This window comes from Convolutriloba macropyga, chromosome 12, assembly GCF_964194025.1.
Source record: "Convolutriloba macropyga chromosome 12, txConMacr16.3, whole genome shotgun sequence".
Classification (NCBI taxonomy): Eukaryota; Metazoa; Xenacoelomorpha; order Acoela; family Convolutidae; genus Convolutriloba; species Convolutriloba macropyga.
The window spans coordinates 33,485,201-33,506,140 of NC_134479.1; the positions used below are offsets into that span (position 1 = coordinate 33,485,201).

The 20,940-nt window shown below is 33.9% G+C and overlaps 2 protein-coding genes across 3 annotated transcripts in view; one reads left to right on the top strand and one right to left on the bottom strand.

The window, feature by feature from the left end:
* The window catches only part of LOC142350574 (homer protein homolog 1-like), a 245,634-nt gene extending 224,983 nt beyond the window's left edge, over positions 1–20,651 (bottom strand). Inside the window, exons 1-2 of one of the 2 annotated variants that reach the window (XM_075402435.1) lie at positions 20,142–20,651; positions 12,431–12,691 (exon numbers count right to left, since the gene is read on the bottom strand). In XM_075402435.1, the coding sequence (XP_075258550.1) occupies positions 12,431–12,691; positions 20,142–20,275 (395 nt within the window). In that variant the 5' untranslated portion in view covers positions 20,276–20,651. The remainder of the gene's footprint in view (positions 1–12,430; positions 12,692–20,141) is intronic. The other variant, XM_075402436.1, reaches the window with a different exon arrangement.
* LOC142351056 (dynein axonemal assembly factor 4-like) lies at positions 4,410–6,711 on the top strand. Its single transcript, XM_075403127.1, has one exon. The coding sequence runs from the start codon at positions 4,797–4,799 to the stop codon at positions 6,468–6,470; it is 1,674 nt and encodes a 557-aa protein (XP_075259242.1). The 5' UTR covers positions 4,410–4,796; the 3' UTR covers positions 6,471–6,711.
* Positions 20,652–20,940: the final 289 nt, after the last annotated feature.

Here is a 20,940-nt window from a genome sequence, read left to right on the forward strand (position 1 = left end):
ATGAAATTAACATGAATCATTATCCATTTAAAAATTAGCAACGAAAGTCTTCTTGATAAAATTTACTATTTTAGTCACTATTTACGTGCTTCCCCTAATGGAATAAAAAACGTGCCACTCAATGCGTGGCTGAAATGATTTTATGTTTTTGCTAATCTTTTCCAATTAAATTCAAAACTGTTTGAGGGACAGAAAAAGCAATTGTTAGTTGATTTTTTTTGTCAAACCTGCTTAAATTGTGTTAATACAAGTTTAAATTTTTTCATTAGAAGTTTTATAAAATCAACGAGAAAAGTGAAATAGTTTAGTGTAGTTAACAAGGACATAAAAATCTTAACTTCATGCCAATTTAGAGAAAACTGCTGCAAGAAAAGAAAAAAAGCTGGGCTTTCATTGTGGACAGCCAAGCTTTCAAAGCGAAATAGCTCTCATATCAACTGAGACTTTGCGACAATGATTAATATTGATTGTAAACAAACACGCTCAATCATGTAAACTAACCAAATTAGCTTGTTTTAGTAAAAAAAAAAAAACATGAAGTAACAATAAAAAACAAAAATTGCTAAACAAAAGGGAAATTTTTCTCCCTTTTTCTAACATTCCTCAACATTCGGTTTTAACAACGATCTTCGCCGCAAACGTAGGCCAATTGTTGTAGTCAGACGCACTCTGGTGAAATTGGGGGAAGCTTCATAATCATCAGGGATTGTATAAAAATCGTTGACATTATTGTCTTCTTTGAGTTCTTTGTGTAAACGTAATCTCCAACAGCTTCACTATCCCAAGTTTGAAGGCTTTCTCTGGTTCAAAGCGTACAATCGAGCCCTAAGTCGGCTCAAAATACGGTGCATGACTTATTCTTTTTTAATAATTTGAATCAAGTTGATTTCTTAAATCAAAACGATATGCACTAATTGTCTGATGTCCCCAAAACCAAGTGACCAATTATGAGTAAAAGTCTAATTGGTAATTGCAATAGATGTTTTACTTTGTATTACTATTTTTGCCCAAATGCTCGCGTACGGTAACCTAAAGGTGTTTCAGTAAGGAGCTGTACCAATAATAACTCAGAGAACTGAAGTTCGGAAAGCTATTTGAATTCGTATTTCAAGTATTCGAATAGTCTAACGTATAAATTTGAAGACGTACTAACTTCAACGTACAATCAATCAATCGTAAAGCACAAGAGAAGCTTAGACGGCAAGGTTTTTTGATGTCCATTTAACAACTTTTTTTCTTCTGATGTTAATGACGTCAAATCGTTCTGTTGACAATTGTTTAGAAAACCGAATTTATAAAGCCGGGAAACACGTTAATTGGTACATATCGTGGTTATATTTACTTAAAATTAGGTTAAATGAACTTTTTCTGAACTTTCTACGTATATTAGAACGTTTTATACGCATTTAAATTCGAATTCAAATACACGATTCTGATTGGTTAATAATTTGCCGCATACATATTTAGTAAACAGTGGCAATAAAAGAATGGTGATAAACTCGTTGTCTAATGATAGAAAAAGTATGATAAATTTAAAGTCTAAGAAAACTTGTGGCGTGTGTGGTGTGTGTGTGTGTGGTGTGGTGTGTAGGTGGTGTGTGTGCGGGGTGTGGGTGTGGTGTGTTTAGTGTGTGTGGTGTGTGTAGTGTTTGGTGTGTAGGTGGTGTGTGTGGTGTGTGTAGTGTGTGTGCTGTGTGTGTGTGTGGTGTGTTGTGTGAGTGGCGTGTGTGTGTGTGTGCATTTATGAGCGTGTGTGTGTGTTCGCGTATGTATGGAAGTGTGTGTAAGTGTTTGAGAGCGTGTATGTGTGTGTGTCTGTGTGTTTGTGTTTTGTGTGTGTGTGTGCGTGTGTGTGTGTTTGTGTGTGTGGTGTGTGCGGTTTGGGGTGTGTGTGTGGTGCGTAGGTGGTGTGTGTATGGTGTGTGGTGTGTGTGGCGTGTGTGTGTGTGGTGTGTTTTGTGTGGTGTGTGTGCCCGAGTGTGTGTGCGTGCGTGCGTGTGTGTGTGCGTGTGCGCTTGCGTGTATGTGTGTGTGAGAGTGGGTATGTGTATGTTTGTGTCTGTGTGTGTGTATGTGTGTGTGTGGAAGGGGGGCGGATGATGACAAAACGACGAACAGATCCGAAAAAATATCACTTACCTTCGAAAACTCTAGTGATGAGTGAATTTAAAACCTGCAAGAATCTTGCAAGCTGATTCAAAAATTGCAAGATTCTTGCAGGAATCTTACAAGATATCAATCGAGGCAAAAAAAAATAAATCAGGGTAGAAATTTTAAGGAAAACATCTTTGAAGCAAATTTTTGTGTGTTGAACAAATTACAAAACCGAATTCAATGAAAAAATTTTCAGCCCGGATTCAAAATCTTGCAAGAACCTTGCAAGAATCTTGCAAGATTTTGAATTCGAAAACAACTTTTCTAAAAAGTCTCTTTTTTAACTTGACTTGAGATAATTTTTCGACACTCTGTTTGCTATTTTGCATTTATACTGATTTCTTTTTTGTCTGGTTTAGTCGTTTTGTTTGTTTCGGAGAACAGTGTAAGTGCGGTTTTTTTTCCGTACCGAATATGTACTTCTATAACTTATTTCAGTAACTCCGCCACTGCTGGTCCCCAGCCCGGAATGAAAAAGGAGGAGGGATGAACCACAAAAATTATAGTGGAAAATCTCGAAAAAGTTGGTTTTTTAACAAGACTTAATTAGATTTTCCGACAGGAGCTTAACTATTCCAGCTCGATCAACCGCCGAGTGCAGCCAGCGAACCAGGTAAAAAACAAAATCGAAGAATTCAAAATCTTGCACGAAACTTGCAAGTTGAATTCAAAATCTTGCAAGCTTTTTGCGAGATGATTCAAATCTTGCAAGATACTTGCAGGTTGAATTCAAAATCTTGCAAGCTTTTTGCGAGATTATTCAAATCTTGCAAGAATCTTGCAAGCAGCGTACAATTAGTATGCATTCCCTTCCAAGATTGCTTGCAAGATTCTTGCAAGGTTTTGAATTCTTCGATCACTAGGCAATGTAATTGTCCACAAAAAATAAAAATGAAAACCAATAAAACTATGTTCAATTCTGAAATGATCGCAACAGGTGTTGATTAAACAATTACCACACGGTTGTTATCGCCCTCAAAGTTATCATAACACCTCGGCTTCGCCTCAGAGTTTGATAACTTCTCTGTGGCGATAACAACCGTGTGGTAATATTAATTCTACGTCAAATATTTGCACCGGCCAAAATTGATTGAACAAACAGAAACCAGTTGAGCAATTAAACCACTACTTGACGAATCACTGCTAAAATCCACAACTGCATAGCAGCATTGTAATGCGATATTTGATGTTCACCCTTTTAAAGAATTGTTCTCCCTGGTAACGAGGTGTGTCAACTCCCTCTAAACGGTGGAGAGGCTATAGGTTATGTGCTTTAGTTGGAGATTATTTGGCTTTTGGTTGGATAGAATAAAAGCTTGGCCCCATTGAACAGAATATGATCTGTTTCGGAAAAAAGCCTCAAAGAAATATACGTTCACGGATAAAAACTCCACTTGACTGTTAAAGACCTTCAAATTTATTGCTGCGGCCATGCCTGCGGTCATTGCCATACCTTAGCGGCACGTGGGACTTTATATGAAACTATCACTACCGGGCAAATTATCACGAACGAAGTTCAAGTTTTGAATCCATTCTCTTTCGCCCCCCAGTGTTTTTTACGCCCCCCAGTTACAAATTATATGTTGTTACATTGCACATTACTATGTAAAAAATAGCACGTGCGCCTGGAGGTATATTGCATATTACTATGTAAAAAATTAGCACGTGCACCAGGATGGCGCAAAAAATATGAGCCTACTAAGCTGGGGGGTGGGGGGGGGCAAAACATAATAGATCCCAATTTTTAAACGATGGTTTATTTTGGTGGGTTAATCTCCTTGGGGTGGCTTAGGAGAGTGGGGGTGGCATTGGGTAGCAATATGAGAGCATGGGGGATGGGCCTTCCTGTGGTAATGGGATCAGGTATTGGGGGGGGGGGGGGGTCGGAACAACTAAAGGGTGCAGACAGGATGAAACAAAAAGGTAATGAAAATTCATTAAAGCAGAAGATTCGGATATTTTCCGTTTGTGCCCCCCCCCCCCCTCCAGTACGTTATGCCCCCCCCCCCCTCCAGTACGTTATGCCCCCCCCCACCAGTTACAGAGCACGTGCCATTACATAGTAAATCATTAGGTAAAAAGATGGCACGCGCGTCTGGGGGTGCAAATAATGCGCCCACTAAGCTGGGGGGGGGGGGGGGGGGGCACTAACGGAAAAGATCCGAAGATTCTTAAATTAATTTTAGCATATTATTCATTGTTTCTTTAAGTGTACTTCTACTAAAGTACCACAGCATCTACATATTTGCGGCCTATTTGCTAGTTTTAGTACTATATGTTTCTTTCCAAGCAAAGCACGTGCCAAAATAAAAATTGTACGCAAATTTGGCGCGCTGAAACATACGTTTAATCCTGTTCTACATTTTAAACATAAACAATACACATTTTGGTACGTTTTTGTACCACATTTGTTTACACCATTTGTTTATGCATTTGTTTATAGATCTGTTTATACCATTTACAGCAACTTATACACAACAATTGGCGTAAAAATCGAATCATTTTAGTTAATAAATTTCTTAACAAAATATTACAAGCAAAAACATTGAATTAAATTGGTGCGAATTATCAACCGAATTGTTCGAAAACTGTTCTAAATTCACTGAAAAACAGCAATTCATCAAATAGCAGAAACCTCCAATATGCCCATCTTCGTAACTGATTATTATTGGAATCAATCTTCCGAAAACATTTTCCTAAAAATTGAACTACAAGGCGCCAAAAAATCCTCACTTAACATTTTGCAATCTGAAAATTTCATCAAAGTTAGCTTTCCACCTTATATTTTTGAAAAACCAACGTGGGCTAAAATTATCCCCGGCAAAACCTTTGTAACACTTGAAAATGGTTCAGTTAGCCTAAAATGCTTCAAAGCCGAATGCAAAGATTGGCCCGCTTTATCGGCTGATTTGCCAATCGATAAAATCGAAGCGAGAGAATTTATGACAAAACTTCGAAACGAGGCTGTTAGTTTTTCGCAACAAGACGCCGAAGAAAAGCGCGAAGAAAGGATAGCCGACAAAAACAAAAAAGATCGATTTTCTGTTTCTCAGCAAATTAAACTCGAACAAGACGAGAAAAAACGAATCGAGGATTTTAAAAACGAAGAGAAGAAACGAGTTACGGATGAAATTTTGAAATTTCAAAAAGAAACTCAAGAAAAATCTTCCTATGAACAAACTGACGAATTAAAACGGCAATGGGAGCATTATCGAAAACTAGAAGCTGAGTTGGAAAACATCGATTCGGACGAAGACGAAAAACGAGTAATAGCCGAAACTAAGTCGGCTTTGAAACCGACCAATCAGAAAACAGAAACAAACAAAACCGAGAACCAAATTGAAATTGATCAAAAACCGAACAACAAAACAGTCAATGAGGTTTCTTCGAAACAGAAACAAATTTTTGATGCGAACCAAGTTAGTCAACCCGCAATTCGGGGAAGCGGGAACAATATTGCGATTTCGTTTACGCCTCGTGTTTTTCCTACACCGCTTCGTGAGTCGCGAAAACCCGAGGAAGATGAATGGTTACGTAAGCAAGCCGAAGCACGACAGCGGGCTAACGACGCTTCGAGTGATTTAACCGACATTGAAAAAGACCCGGTTTTGCTTCGGCAAAAAGGAAATTCATTTTTCAGACAAGAAAACTACCAAGGCGCTGTTAATGTTTTCACGCACGGCATAAATTTGTACCCAAAAATGCCCGAGTTTTATTCGAACCGGGCTGCGTGTCATTTGAAATTACGTAACTTTTTCAAAGCGCTTGATGATAGCTCAAAGGCTATTGAGTTGTTGACCCCGCCTTGTGAGGCAAATGCGAGAGATCGCACGAAAGCTCATGTGCGGCGCGGAACAGCTTTTTGCGAGTTAGAGTGTTATGCTGAAGGTTTAATAGAATACGAGGCCGCTTTGAAGTGCGACCCAATAAATGAGCAGATTCAAAACGATTGTCAAAAGTTGAGAAAATACATAGAGGGTACATATACGGGCGATTTACAGGAAGAAGACCCTTATGAGAGAGAGAAAATTGCTAAACAGCAAAATTCACAGCAAAAATCGAAGAACCAAAAGCAAAGCTACGACGAAAGCTCCGATGAGGAAGATGACGTAACCGACTCGGAAAATTCCGACGATCACAATTGCGACGATGATGTAATCAACGAAGATGGTGTCGCAATAAATGACGTAACCAAAATGTCGTTAAAAGGAAATGAAGTTGAGAGAAGTTCGATTAAAGCGCATGTTACGACATGTGATGACGACGAAGATTCGGATGATGTTGACGAGTGGGTTTTGAAATCTCTAACCAATTAGAAATTGGTTGGAGGATTTTTTGGGAGTTAAAATGGATTGAACAGAGAAATCCAAATGAGCCCGGAAAGCGGAGCTGGGAAAGTTATCCGCGATGGCAAATTTTTGAGGCCTGTGAAGTAGCGAACAAAAGTTTGAGAGGTAGAAAAGAGACATTTGTATATATCTGTTGTATTCTCTTCGAATTATGTATCTCTATTAAAATATATGATCATCTTAGTGTTAAATTAAATATGCCTAACTACTCAATTTTTCTATTCTGGAAGTATTTTGAGAGCCAGGAAAAACCTGAATTATTTGTTGAAATGTAATGATAAATGAACTGTATCAATTTCTTTTTCTCGTTCAAATGTATATCTTTTTTCTTCATCAGGGCATGCTTTTTCTGGTCATTTTGGATCTTTTCCGTTTGTGTCCCCCCTCCGGTGCGTTGTTACGCTATGTACAAGATCTATCAACAACACTATTTAAGGTCAAATGACACCCAATGAACATTTATTTCGTTTTAATGGAATAATCTCTCATGGTTTTTATGGCCCCGACCCTGTGTTTTCTTAATGTTTAATGAATTTTGGTGCTTTACCTGTATTTATCTATTGCACAGCTTAAGTTTTGTATTGTAGTCTTAAGTTTAAAATGCAATTGGCTTCATTCGGAGGAATAAGTGAAATTACCTAATACTTTGAATGCACACCTAATGGCTGTTATGACGTTGAAAAATTTTCGAAAAAGACATTTAAACATTATTTGGTTTTTACATTCACTTCTGTAAACAAGCAGGTCAGTCCCACTAATGTAAGGGCCCATATTGAGTTATAAATTAGTCTGGTTTTGTCTTCTAACTGTTGCTGTTGTGACTGTGACGCTAAGAGTTTTCGTAAAAAATATATGATTTTTGGATCTTTTTTTCATAAGTTTGGTTCTTTTCTTGAAGCGTTGTTTAGTTATGACAATATTGTACGTTCTCATTGGCGTTAAATGACCTTTAGTTAAACATAAAGAAAGTTGTCACCAAATTGTTTTTGGTTTTAATGGCTTCGACATTTTCTTCTTGCACTTCCATTCTGAATTTTTGATTTTTTGCCTGTATTTGTACTCCATTTGAGACGCAAGACTCAATCTAATTAATGCATGATCTCATTGGCTTTCAATTGATTTGTAGGTTAACGTAATTAATCTTTCTGTTGAAAGCTATTGGTTTTAATGGCTCTGATATAACAGGATGTCTGTAAAATTTACTTATTTTTATCAGCTCATATTAGTTGATTTTTCAAGGTCAAATTGTCAACTTATCACGATACTGTGACATTGCATTGGTGCTGCAAAAAATCTAAATTAAAAATTTTAAACTTTTTCACTGAGTTTTTTAAAACTCATTTTCACTGAGTTTTTTAAAACTCATTTTGAAATTCTTCTGTCGCTTTTTTTAAACTTTTGGCATAGGCCTGTAGTAAAGGTTCTTTATTTAAACGTAGCAATTCTTTTGATTATTTTTAGGCCTCAATAACTTCCATTAAAGGGCTTCATGAACTCGTTGAATGAATTTGTTGATATCTAATGGTTTGGACACGATTTAAATATAATTTGTTTTCAAAGTTGTCCGAGTTTTTGGATTTTTTTTGTATTTCCTTTTGTCAAACTGCAATTTAGTCTCACCAGTGAGAAGATTCGCCCACTTTTTTTAGTCCATTTTCTGTCTTGTGATACAACTGATGCTGTGGTCTTGGACATTTGTCAATTTTTTTTGAATATTTCGGTGCAATCTTTATCTTTTCTTGTACTTTTTTGTCCTTTAAAATGTTTGCGTTATAAACAAATCCCGATAATTTTCACAAGAACACCAAGTGAAAATATACAAATGAAAAGTTAAACGTTAACTGCAATAAAGTGAATAAAAATTGAAATAATAATTTATAAAATTCACATAATAGTTGAGGATTTAAAGGGCTCAATTATTTTTGTTTTCTTAAATTGCTAGCAAGTTTTCTCTTTTTCTCTACGTGTATTTACCTTTTGGTCTAGCCCAATTGCTTAGTCGCATCTAAAACATTTTACTGAAAGAGTCATAAGTGAATCTACCAAGAACTTTTTGTTAAAATTTAATCATTTTTATGACTTTTGAAATTAATTGATTAAAATAATTTTTATGCATTTTTAAACTTCTTCTTTTTTCTCCTCGTCCCTTCGACTGGTTATCTAGTCCATTATGGACAAATATTTCATTTTCTGTAGTTAAAAACCAGTGTAAATGTGCTTTTTAGATTTTTTCTGAGTTAACTAGACTTTGTAACTATGTGCTTCTAAAATTAGATTTGACTTTTTGCTGTAAACATTTTTTTCGTTCCTGTTATGTATTTTACAATGTCTCGTAGTCTTCTTACAATCAAGTATCATGAGCTCTCTGATGCGGCCTAACATTGTTGACATCTCATCTGATTTCTTCATTTGATAGACAAATAGTTCAAGAGTGTGGATGAGCGTGTCAGAACTTTATGTGAAAGAGGAAGCGGAGTAAAGTATATGCCACGAAAGCTTTGGTAATTTTCTTGAAGCGTTGTTTAGTTATGACAATATTGTACGTTCGCATTGGCGTTAAATGAAATTTAGTTAACATAAAGAAAATTGTCACCAAATTGTTTTTGGTTTAAATGACTTCGACATGTTCTTCTTGCACTTCATTTTGAACTTTTGATTTTTTTGCCTGTATTTGTAGTCCATTTGAGACGCAAGACTCAATCTAATTAATGAATGACCCCATTGGCTTTTAATCGAGTTGTAGGTTAACGTAATTAATCTTTTCTGTTGAAAGCTATTGGTTTTAATGGCTCTGATATTACAGGCCGTCTGTAAAATTTATTTATTTTTATCAGCTCATATTAGTTGATTTTTCAAAGTCAAATTATCAAATTATCACAATACTGAGAAATTGCATTTGCACTGCAAAAAAACTAAATTAAAAAAATTCAAATTTTTTCGCTGAGTTTTTTAAAATTCATTTCGAAGTTTTTCTGTCGCTTTTTTTTTAAGCTTTTGGCATAGGCCTGTAGTAAAGGTTCTTTATTTAAACGTAGCAATTCTTTTGATTATTTTTAGGCCTCAATAACTTCCATTAAAGGGCTCCATGAACTCGTTGAATGAAATTGTTGATATCTAATGGTTTGGACACGATTTAAATATAATTTGTTTTCAAAGTTGTCTGAGTTTTTGGATTTTTTTGTATTTCCTTTTGTCAAACTGCAATTTAGTCTCACCAGTGAGAAGATTCGCCCACTTTTTTTTATACGTCAATCTATTTTCGGTCTTGTGATACAACTGATGTTGTGGTCTCGGAGATTTGTCAATTTTTTGAATATTTCGGTGCAATCTTTATCTTTTCTTGTCCTTTTTTTGTCCTTTAAAATGTTTGCGTTATAAACAAATCCCGTTGATGTTCACATGAAAACCAAGTGAACATATACGAATAAAAAGTTAAACTTTAACTGCAGTAAAGTGAATAAAAATTGAATTAATAATTAAAAAAATCACATAATAGTTGAGGATTTAAAGGGCTCAATTGTTTTTGTTTTCTTAAATTGCTAGCAAGTTTTCTGTTTTTCTCTATGTGTATTTACCTTTTAGTCTTGCTCAATGGCTTAGTCGCATCAAAAACATTTCACTCGAAGAGTTATAAGTGAATCTACCAAGAACTTTTTGTTATAATTTAATCGTTTTTATGACTTTTGAAATTAATTGATTAAAATAATTTTTATGCATTTTTAAACTTCTTCTCTTTTCTTTTCGTTCCTTCGACTGGTTATCTATTCCCATTATGGACAAAAACTTTATGTTCCGTGGTTAAATACAAGTGTCAATGCGTTGTTTAGATTTTTTTTAGTTAATTAGACTTTGTTACTATGTACTTCTAAAATTAGATTTTGACTTTTTGCTGTAAATATTTTTTCGTTTCTGTTTATTATGTAATTTACATTGTCTCGTAGTCTTATTACAATCAAGTATCATGAGCTCTCTGATGCGGCCTAACATTGTTGACATCTCTTCTAATTTCTTCATTTGATAGACAATTAGTCCAAGAATGTGTGGATGAGCGTGTCAGAATTTTATGTGAAAGAGGAAGCGGAGTAAAGTATATTTCACGAAAGCATTGCTTTTGCAATTGTCCAGTACTGATGTACTCTTGGAGATCAACATGACAGAATTGCTGACGCTGCAGTTGCTTAAATGAATTGCTTCTACAGAGTTTAGTATATTGACAGTTGGTCGAGAGAAATCAAATACAGGTTTTATAATATTTAAGAATTTACTAACATGGAGAATACATAAAAAAATACCTAAAAAATACATTCAGAATAATTTTTTTTAACAAAAAATTACTGATTTAAACCTAGGAGTTATTAGATTTTCGAAGAATAAATTTAAGTTACACTCCGGGATTACATTAAGAAAAAATCGTAGGATATTGTTTACCGGAAAGAGGGTTTCTACTGGAAACAAAAATGGAAAGAAATTATACCTCTAAGTAATATCAATAATTTACTTATGTAGTGGCTTTTAAAGCTCCTCAAATGAACTTACATTTTGATCTGTTGTTTCAAAACAACCAATTTTTGGGGGTAAATGGGATGAAGAAGAGATTATGCATACTCTATCTTGATCAGAACATCGTTGATCTTAGAGAAAAAAAAAGAAAAACATTGTTAATTCCTTTGAGTATGAACTATAAAATACAGAACATAGTTTAAAGCAATGTAGTGTTAAGAAGTATAAATGAAACAAACGTCACATATTGTGAATGCTTAAAACTGTATTAAATTTACAATGTGCTAAAATATCGACAAATTAAGAGAGATAATTGAGAAAAATTGAGAAAAATTAGAGAACAATTTTAAAAAATTGAGAAAAATAATTGAGAAAAATTTTCAAAAAAGCTAATTCTACAATTAACATTTCCGAGAAAAGAGAAAATTTTAAAAAATGCTAATCCTCCAATTAACATTTCGTAGAAGACTAAATGACGCCCTAAAACTAAGTCAAATTAAGATTGAACTTGAAAGATTTGAGATTAGAATTCAATTCAGAAACAGTTGGGTCTTTTAGAAACTCATTCCAGAAATGATAAATAGAGATCAATAAGTTTCTGATCGATCTTAAATTGCATCATTTTGCTTTAAAATTTATGAAAAAAAAACTTTTCAAAATTTTTTTCATTGAAAATTTATTATAATTTGTGATTTCGCATAACGCTTTAAACGAGCAAAATATGCTCATAAATCGTCCACAACCTTCGCGTCATTCCTGTTATCAGTTTTTCATAATTCAGATAGATCCGACCGTCCTTATACCCAGTTCTAATATAATTTTACACAAATTCCTAATGTATTCTGCCCCCCCCCAGCTCAGTGGTCATATATCTTATACGCCCCCAGGTACACGTGCTGTTTTTTACATAGAAACATGCTATATAGGAACACATCAATTGTAATTGGAGCGGGGGCAAAAACACTGGGGATGGGAGGGGAGTCAGAATAGATCCCAAATTCCATTCAAGGTCATATTTATAGGTTGCGTGTGCTGTATAAGAACTATTTTTTTGGAAATGAAAAAACTTTTTTTATCGAAATGTGGGTGGTCTCCATTATTAAATAATCTTGGTTTATCTTGGATCTAAAATTCAAATGTTTGCTGATTATTTCTTATTGCCAATCTTTGATGATGCTGAGAAGTTTTCTGAGAAGTAACTGGAACTTGATGTTACTGGAATAACAAGAAAAAGGGCAGCTGAGAACGGGTCGCTGTAGCCTAATGCTGTTCCGCTGCGATTACGCAGGAACTAAATTATTATTATTATTATTATTATTATTATTATTATTATTATTAGAAGTTTCCTCCGATCTTTGATGTTTCTTCCTCTCTTCCTCAGCCTTTTAACTCTCGATTTTTAATAAGAACTATTTCTACTCACGTACAACGCACTGACAATTCGACCAGGAACATCTCCCTCGACCACACTGGCACTCCTCCCTGGAAGGCTGCCGTACCTCACCCCACCGTCTTCTGAATTCCTTGGAGTGTTTCTACCCTCATAGGGTCCTGTTGTGGGGTTTGATTTTCTCGATGGTGTGCGATCAGTCTCTGATCTTCTCAGATTTGGCACCGTGTTGACCTGTTGACCTTTGGGTGCTCTAATTGGAGTGAAATTGTCATCATCTTGGATGATTTGGATGGGACTTGAACAATGAAGAATTTTGAATAAAATTAAATTTGAAAATATGATTTCATCTTCTCGAATGAACCCTGAATTTAGTTTTTACATAGTGTATATCCTTAAAAGGTAGCGTTTGGTTTGTGAAAATAATTTTTGATAAATTTTGTATGGTGGGCGTCGTTTTTTGGAACCTCAGGGGTAACTTCTAGAAAGTTGCCTAATTCTGCGCGCTGAGATGACTTATATACACGGGTTGAGATGTTCGTAAGAAATGCGCTGAAATTATGCAACAAAGGCACTGAATTAGTCAGAAAATTGTAGTTCAAAATACTTACATGAGATTGTGCTGAAATGCGCTGAAACTTTGTAAGAAATCCGTTCAAATTTTAGCAAATTTTAAAAATAATTTCAATGGATTTCAAAACTTTCTAGCACTGACTCCTGAAACCCTAATCATTTGATTTGATCTTACAATAATCCTTAACATTTTGTAAGAAATCCTCTGAAAAGCAGTGATACGCGGTGAATCTATGTAATAAATTTACTGAAGTGTTAGCAAATTCTTTACATAATTTCGCGTCAATTCTTACAAAACCTCATTACTATAAAATCAAATTAAATGGGAAGCGTTTCAGGAATTGATTGCGCAGTGGAGTCAGTGATGGCTAGGACACTTGAGAGCGGGGTGCAGCCTTGGGATAGTAGTGTTGACCTTATATCCCGAATTCAAAAAATACATTGTTTTATAAAGTATGATGAAAATTCAAAAATTAAACTAAATTTTATCTACTCCATAACCAAATTCAAAAGGGGGTTATAATCAGCACTTCATTGTTTTGAGGTGTTCCACTATCCCAACTGAAAACCCATTTGTGTGTGTTCTACTAATCCAAAATGAAAAACCGATTGTGTGAGTTTTCATTCACATAAAAAATCATCATCAGAGTGACGAGAGGCCATTAATCCGAGTGTTGCTAAGATTCCAAACTTGGATTACAACTTTAAACGGATAACTAATGGCTTGTCAATGAGTTGATAAAGTCGACTAAGATTATCTTCCAAATTAGCCATATATTAATTTAAAATCAACAGAAGCTTTGAAAAACTTACTATTATTTCCGACGTTTAAGTCATATGTCATTTAATAATTAGTTAGACTCACTCAACTGTTTGTCTCATTCGTGCGGCAAAACTTACATGGTTCACGTCACTCAAAAATCATTTCACCAGAAACAGACTTGAGTGTACGTGTAGCACTCCAACGAAATTAAAATCAAGTTGCTTGGATCAGAAAAAATTACGAATTGATTGAATACGAGATGAGTGCAGAACAAATCTGACTGAAAGTAGGCATAAACTGTAGCTCACGGTGGCCATACATTTGCTACTTCAAGCATGCACAATAAAGTTAATTAAATATGTGTTTGGGTCATATTCATTTACCATTAATAACAAAAAAAAATACAAAAAAGCTTGAACAATTTCGAGAATTATTTATAAGTAACAAGATTAAGCTAACTGAAATTAAGCCTGATTAAAGCAAAAATCATTTCGAATAAAGTAAACAAACGTTGTGTTTTCCTACTAACGTAACTTCAAGAACTCGGTATGTTAATCTTAATAAGGTCGCAGCATATTAATAAATACAGATTAAAGTAAAACGTTTTTTTGTGTTCATTTTGTCGATGATTTCCTCAGTTAAAAACAGAAGTTACAGAACTGGAAAAAAGGAAAAAAAGAAAAACTAACCTGTTATAAAAACTATCTTCCAATGATTTGTAAAGATAGCGTGAGATGTACTCGATAATGTATTATTTTTACCAAAAATGTTCGTAAGTTTTGGAAATAATTCATTGTTTAAGAAAACTTGAATTCGAAAACAGATCTGCCTTTCTATTCATGGAAATTATCTTGAAGTCAGTATTTGATCAGTGTGTGATCAATTTTTATAGCAAAACGATTTTTATAGGAACTTGATTATTTATATTACTAAAGAGAAAAAATATCTCGAGTAAAAGTTCTGAATTATTCAAGAGAACTTAAAGTAAAATAACAATTATTCGAGCCCAACAGTGGTTTTTTCAGTTTTCATTAATCATCTACAAACTTTTGTTCCTTATTTCTTCATTCAAAACATCATTAACAAAGTTTTTCTTAATGTGTTGACTCAAATGAATCAAATTACGTAATCGTTGAGGCATTGTTTGTAAAGATATATATATATATATATATATATATATATATACACAAATATATATATATATATATATATATATATATATATATATATATACATATATATATATATATATATATATATATATATATTCAAAAGATATCTGGTTTTTGTCTCATTGGCTTCCTGAAAAGAAAGACTTAGTCCAAAACAAAGACTTCTAACTCAGGTACGTAAATGTTCTTTCAGAGTGATTCAAAAAAATTATTACAATCTTAAAAAACAACAAAAGAACTTCAAGCTTGCCTTGTGGCAGGGAAATTGCACAAAGTTCTGAACATAAAATAACAGGACGTGAAAACTGTATTTTTTGAAATACAGCAAAAGAAACTTTAAAAATAATAGTGCAAAATGTCTTTTTATTGAGTCCTAATTATTCTGAATTCAACTAATTGAGCCCAAAGACTGAATAATTTGATCTCCATATGTCGACAGTCCTCAAATTCTTCTCGGAAATAGAAAATTTAACAACCTGTTTTTTAGAACGAAAGGATTTTGGGCTTTATAATGCAAATATTTCTCTGATGCACATTATATCTTCCTTCACAAAACTGTGCTGACTTTTTTTAAATGTTTTTCAGTTTGTATGGAACACAGTTTCAGCATAGGATGGCATAAATTTTAATCCGCAACTTTTTTTTTTCAATTGTGAAGCGGTTTTCAGCAGTTGACAAGTTCTGGGATCTTTTGCAGTCCAATTTTCTCTTAACTAATATAGCAGACGTCTGGCTACTGACCTGTATTGCTGTTAATGTAATGGTAAGTGACTCTGTTTGAAGTCACTGAGAACTTCTGGCGTTTATAGAGAACCGCGAAGCGATTCAAGATATAAAGTCAGTTTTTCAAAGTTAAAATCTGCACAAAAAAAAGAGAAAAAATTTGGATAATTTTAAATAAATTGCGACCTCTGAAAGCGTGCAAAATATTTCAGGAAGCCGCATTTATCTCAATACCTAATCTCATGTTTCTAAGCAGGATCCTAAATAAAAATTCAGTTCTAAACTGAAGTCAATCAGAAAAGACGGTCATTTACTTTCTTTCTGCAGTTTTTTTTCTTGTGAACGTCAAAAGTTTTGTCATTGAAACATTCTGGAAAACGCAAAATGTTCTACGAATGCACTGGGGAAACTTTCAAGAAATCTCAATTAACTCTAGGTGTGAAATATTTCCAGGTATATCCGCTCCTAGGTGTGAATCGTCTGTTTTGCTTATATGGTTTCTGATTACCTCTGAATTGTTATAATAGTAAATGTAAAAATTAATTGTTTGTAGTGTCATTACCATAAAAATATAGCAAAATTACATACATTGTATAGATACAATCGATTACAATTTGCGATGCTACAAAATTTTCAGGCGCTTCACCGAAGAGCTTTGCAATTTTAGTTGAAATCTGAGAAAAAATGATTTTAAAATAAAAATTATACTATACTTTTGCTCTAATGGATATGACATCTGGTCCAGCAACTTCTGGTTACCAATTACATAAAGATACAAAAATGTATGGTAAAACCTTTTTATGTTTGCTAGCTTTATTGTTCTAACATCTTCAATAAAAGAACTCTTATAAATCTGTGCAATTCTTAGCATCATAAGATCTTTAAATTTCAATGAATTGCTATCGAATTTATGTCTGCCAATTTGCACATACTGAGCACGATATCTCCTCTTCATGATTTCATTGAAGTCCGGGTACGCTATCATGGTTTGGAAATCTTCGCTTCGCGATTGATTTTTTATTCATTTTACTAATAGTTTGAAACTTTCAAAAGCATATAACTCTGAGGGGTCGCTTATCAAATTGTGGACTAGGTCTTAGTTTTTAACATGTTGATTGGTTTTAAAAAAAGTTGAGTAAGTGGATCCGTAGATTGAAATTCGGTATTGTAATGTTGGTTTGACGTAAATTTTAAATATCGTTAGAAGCTTTGGGGTGATCTGAAAAATAGGGAACAGAATTTTAAATGCTTCTCTTTGACGCAGATAATTTGATCTTTGAATTTCAGTTTGTTTTCTAATAACAATCCTAGGTAAATAAATGAGCTGGTTTATTCAATTTCCAAATGTTGAATTGTGCTGGTTTATATTGCGACCTTTGCAAAACACTTTGTGTTTCGTTTTTGTGGTGATATTTGTTAATTTATTTTTATGAGAGCAGATCGGTAATGCGGCCAGTGCTAGTGGGGCATCGTGTTTTATTACTACAATCTCAGTACTACCTTTATTAAAAACAATAGCAACGTCAGCATAGAGCATAGTCGTCCTTTCTTTTGTTTTCGGGAAATAACGTCATTTAAGTAGATAATGAAATAAAGTGGACCAAGAGATGATCCTTGTGGGACTCCATGTTTAACGCATTTCTTTGCAGATTGAACTTTGCTATTTTTTTAAATCGGAGTTGATCTTTCAAATAAGAATCGCGCATTTTCAGTACCATTACTTGGAGTCCCTATTGGTCATAATTTTTTCAGCAGTTGCTGATGGTTCACAGTATCGAAAGTTTTTTCTAGATCGTAAAAGTGGTTTAGATTAGGTTTTTCGATTTACACAAATTTTTGTCGATTTCATCAGTCAGTGAAGCTATGTCGTCTACAGTACTTAATTATCATCGAAAGCGTGTAAGTTGCTTTTGCTCAAAAATGTGTAAATGCTTTTATATAATAATTTTTCATTCAATTTGACAATGGTTGAGATTTTTAAGTCTTCTCTGTAAATTGTGGCTTTGCTAAGATTGCCACATTGGAAAAAAGCACTGTTTTGGCTATTTTAAAGCATTTTGGAAATCAGCCATATTCCATATCTTCATCTTATAATGTTCCAGGTAGTGGCCTAAATACCCGAGAAATTTTCTTGAGAAAAATTTGGTTTATGATTTGGCAGTCTAAACTAAGCGTAGATGGAAGCAATCGCAGCGTGTCCATGATTTTGGTGCTTGTTCTTGGAATAAAGAACATAGTTTTGGTGTTTTTGTTTCGACTTCATAATCGTTCCTTGTATCGAATGTGTCTGCTAGTTCTACTCCAATGTTTGCGATAAAAATCATAAACGTTTCTATGCTTTCTACTATTTGTTATTGTGCTGAGCCGGTCAAATTTTGTCCAATGTTTCATAGCAGAGATTGAAAAAAATTTTTGTCCATATCGTTAGATTTTCTTCAAACATCTTGTGTTAATTATTCCAGATTTGGTTGTTTTTATGGCTGTAAATGCTGAAAACAAAAAACGGCAAGAGCAAGTCAAATTTGACTTGAAGTTCTCTCTGAAGATGCTAGGAATAAACAAAGCATTAAGTTGCCAACAAAACAATGAAAAATACAACAAAACGCCTGACCCGGTTGGTCAACAGGTGCGGTTGGTCAACAAATCTAATTGTTCAAAAATCATCTAATTTCTCCAGATGTTGAGGTGTTGAGTTGTCTACTTATATTCACAATTTTGTGTTGCTGGCTAAGAGTCCTCTTAGCCAATTCGGCGATAGTGCTCTCTGCCGACCTTTATTAGGTTTGCAGAATCAATTTTCATAATGTTGGGGTTGCAGACGAAATCATATTTGTTTATAGTTAAATTGAACGCAGTACGGAGAGAGGGATCGTTCCAACAAAAAAAACCGGTGTAAAGAGATGGCACGAAAATCTGAAAATTGACGCAAAAAATTCTAGCCAACACTGAAGTCTAAACATTAATGCACAAAAAGTGGACATGAAAATTGCGAAATTCTGAAAATCAACGCATGAAAGTCTGAAATTTGATGAAGGCATTGAAAGCACAAAAACTGGGCATGAAATCATAAACGCCTCAACATGAACGCACGAGAAAATTTTTTGCGGCTTTCAAAATCAGATGTATATGCGTTCTTGTCCAAATTTATTGGGTTGGCCGCTCTTTTGTGTTTTCATAATCAAAACAAGTTCGATTCAAATTCGAACCTGTTGGCTAACAGTTTTTCCTAAAAATGAATCAAGCAGTGAAATGATCCCCATTTTTTTCTATGTTTAACTTAAATTGATTGATTCTCCATTCTCTCTTCATTATTACCATTCAACAAAAGAATTCAGAGAACTTCAAAGGCAAACTGAGGAGTCTAAGGAAGACAGTTTTTCCATTTTTCGGAAAAAAATTGTTCCAATTTCGATCATTTAAATGCTTGAAAAATATGAGTAGAGTATATTGTGTTTTTTGTATTTATTCAGTACTTTGAATTCAAAAAAACCACCAAAGAAATCCACATAAAATTTTTCTTTAATTAATCTTGTTTGCTATTCTTTTTCTTTTGAGTGTTGCAGCATCTTTAGCTCCAAACTGTGTAATCGATAATGGTGATGGTAGCGCAATAATATGAATTGTTATGAGCTTTTTAGTCAAGTGCATACTAATTTTTCTTGTCAGAAAGTAAAAAGGAACATTGAAAACATCACTAACTACAAACTTGAGAAACTAAGAAGCAAAATGTTTGTTTCTTCATGCAGTTTCCGTTTTTTCAACAAATTATCTCTAGACCTTGAACTAATTTTTTTATTTGGTATTGATTCTAAATAAAAGGACAGGTTTAATGGGAGCTGGTTTCAGAAAAATTGGTTCTATCAAAGTAGCGTCTCTTCAATATTTTAACGTTTCAACAGGATCTTTTTTCTTTTTACAAAGTGCTCAACAGAAAGTTATCGCACGAAAAAACATCTGGTAGCAAAAAAGAAAACAATAAAAAAATTTAAACTGAAAAACTTCCCTTGCAAGAAAAAATAAACGATTTGAAAAGAAATACGGACGAAATTTTTTGCTAAGCATTTTTGACTTTCTTTAATACTTTCAGCATAACTGCTTGTTTTTGAACTGGATTAACAAACTACATGCGTGCTTTTCAAAATTGAAGCGAGACCAAAATGGTTAAAAATTGAAAAACACCTTATTGTAGATAACATTTCTTCAAATGAAATTATATTCAAGCGTCTGTTAAGAAACGCAAAAAATCTGAACAAAAACGCACGAAATCTTGAAATCGGAGCACAGAAAAATCAGGTGAGCACTCAGAATTTTAATCATGAACGGAGGAAAGTCTGGTCATAAGGAACTTTCCGTCCAAGACGGTCTGGATATAGACAAATTTCTTCGTGACGATATAGACATAACGGTTTCCGTCTGGCCCCTCAGCCTGTTTACTCACGAATTTGGGTAACTAAACTCTTATAAATGCCCACTCTAGACCTGGCGACTGTTTTTAATGATGTTTTTTGTCGACGTACCCGATACTTTCAGCCTCGAATCCGAACCCTCTCATATCTGAAGGGTGCATAGATACCTTCATCATGCCATAGGTGCTGATGTTGATTGGCTTTGAGTTGGTTGAAGGCTGCTGTGATTGCTGATTGGTCGACATTTTAGAAGGTAAAAATAAATTGACAATTTTCTCAGTCAAATTTTGTATTACTTAATATAAATTTTACATAAAAAGTGTGTTTGCATTAAAGGAGAAATGTCATGGTCAAGGATTTTTTGTATATGATCTCAAAATGCTTTTTGTTCTAAGTAAAAATATTTATAATGGTAAAAACTTTATAATTGAAAAATTTGTAAATTGGAGTTCAAAATTCGCCTATAATGTAAAATGTAAGTTCTGAAATAAGAAAATATTGTTCAGTTGGGTATAAAAGCCATGCTTTTGTAACTATGCTAGCCAATATTTTGGCCGTTAAACTTTTTCAAATGAAAGTAACAGAATTTATTGACATTAACAGTGTATAACAGTGTATCTAAGGAGGAAGTATTGTATGATGTAACATGTGTGTTGAATGGGAGCTAGTTCAAACAAAGTGACGTTTAATTCAGACGCATTTCCACATTTCAACATTTTGACAAAATTGGAAACAACTTTTTCCTTAGTACAATTTCCCATTGTCATTGTGAATTAGATTTGAATGGCAAAACGAATAATTTTGCTAATATTTGCACAAGTCAAACTGCAGATAATTTTCAAGTCGAGTTGTACTATGTCACTATCACTCACATTTTTTTTTGCTTTAGCAAAACAATTCGCAAGAAATT